General features: G+C 40.5%; 1 protein-coding gene across 1 annotated transcript in view; it reads left to right on the top strand.

Moving 5' to 3' along the window:
- Positions 1-1,904, top strand: part of LOC108166487 (myosin heavy chain, fast skeletal muscle) — an 81,068-nt gene that overhangs the window by 73,905 nt on the left and 5,259 nt on the right. The window contains exons 18-22 of the mRNA XM_017306185.1: positions 567-684; positions 770-893; positions 982-1,118; positions 1,298-1,553; positions 1,777-1,901. Of these exons, the coding sequence (XP_017161674.1) occupies positions 567-684; positions 770-893; positions 982-1,118; positions 1,298-1,553; positions 1,777-1,901 (760 nt within the window). The remainder of the gene's footprint in view (positions 1-566; positions 685-769; positions 894-981; positions 1,119-1,297; positions 1,554-1,776; positions 1,902-1,904) is intronic.

Here is a 1,904-nt window from a genome sequence, read left to right as displayed (position 1 = left end):
ACTGGCTGGCTGGACAAGAACAAGGACCCGCTGAATGAGTCAGTGGTTCAGCTCTACCAGAAGTCTGGAAACAAGTTGCTGTGCTTCCTGTATGCAGCTCATGCTTCAGCTGAGGGTATGTCAGTATACCAGATAACCCTAATTTAAGTAGATTAATCTGCCACRTGAGAATAACCCTGAATATACAGAGTGTTTTCACTGTCATAATTTCAGCTGAGGCTGCTGGTGGCAAGAAGGGTGGCAAGAAGAAGGGTGGTTCCTTCCAGACTGTCTCTGCTCTTTTCAGGGTATGGACATTTTTTTGACTCTCAAAAAAGTTTTGGTTTAAAATCATTCATGGAATAATTTTATGATGCTGATCTACAGGAGAACTTGGGCAAGCTGATGACCAACTTGAGGAGCACTCATCCTCACTTTGTGCGTTGCCTGATTCCCAATGAGWCAAAGACCCCAGGTAAGAAGCTCAGTCATAGAAATTTGACATTAAGTTGACATTAAGAAATTTTACGTTATTATTTTGAGAAACTGTTGAATTATTTTTCACTAAATATATTACCAACCCTCAGGTCTGATGGAGAACTTCTTGGTCATCCACCAGCTGAGGTGTAACGGTGTGCTGGAGGGCATCAGAATCTGCAGAAAGGGCTTCCCCAGCAGAATCCTCTACGGTGACTTCAAGCAGAGGTGGCTGCTGTTGTCTTTCTGAATGTAAACACATGTTTTCAGATGTGAAGATGGAAAAAGGCAACATCCACATTTTCTCTCATAGATACAAAGTAYTGAATGCCAGTGTTATCCCTGAGGGACAGTTTATTGACAACAAGAAGGCTTCAGAGAAGCTGCTGGGCTCCATTGATGTGGACCACACTCAGTACAARTTTGGACACACTAAGGTATGTTGGAAAACTACATTAAAGACATTGCTGGGAACAATTTCTTTGTGTCCATGTGTTTTAACTTGCAACGATTTTGCTATTATAGGTGTTCTTCAAAGCTGGTCTTCTGGGTACTCTTGAGGAGATGAGAGATGAAAAACTGGCTTCATTGGTTACCATGACTCAGGCTCTCTGCAGAGGATATGTCATGAGGAAGGAGTTTGTGAAGATGACGGAGAGGAGGTACAATAAAATACAAACACTGAAAATATGAATACCTGACTCTGTATTCCACTGCAAAACACTACAGTTCACACAACCTGTTGCTCAGAAAGTTTAAACTTTGGCATCAGAGTACTAATTGCAACAAATTTATATTGGAACATGTATATTTTGTGTTAACAAGATAACTCTGTTTTCAGAGATGCCATCTATACAATTCAATACAATGTCCGTTCCTTTATGAATGTGAAGAACTGGCCATGGATGAACCTGTATTTCAAGATCAAGCCTCTGCTGAAGAGTGCAGAGACTGAGAAGGAGTTGCAGAATATGAAGGAGAACTATGAAAAGATGCAGTCAGACCTGGCTACTGCTTTGGCCAAGAAGAAGGAACTGGAGGARAAAATGGTTTCCTTGCTCCAGGAGAAGAATGACTTGCAGCTTCAAGTGGCTTCTGTAAGTACCCAGATTTCTTTATACATGTGTGATTATTAAATCATAGTTCCCATGTTCAACTCTGTACTTAACACAAGAGTGGGGTTATRTCTTGAGATGAGGCTATAAACACTAGAWTTGTGACAACAATGACCATATATTGTTCAATCATGGATTCTATTATTAAATAACTATTCATATAAAAGGAGAACATTAACATTATTTTACTCATCCTCAATCATAGGAAGTTGAAAATCTCTCAGATGCTGAGGAAAGGTGTGAAGGGCTGATTAAGAGCAAGATCCAGCTTGAGGCCAAACTCAAGGAGACAACCGAGAGACTGGAGGATGAAGAGGAAATCAATGCTGAGCT

Source organism: Poecilia reticulata, linkage group LG8, assembly GCF_000633615.1.
Source record: "Poecilia reticulata strain Guanapo linkage group LG8, Guppy_female_1.0+MT, whole genome shotgun sequence".
Lineage (NCBI taxonomy): Eukaryota > Metazoa > Chordata > Actinopteri > Cyprinodontiformes > Poeciliidae > Poecilia > Poecilia reticulata.
The sequence above is the reverse complement of the archived record's forward strand: the minus strand, read 5'-3'. Positions and strand labels throughout refer to the sequence as shown.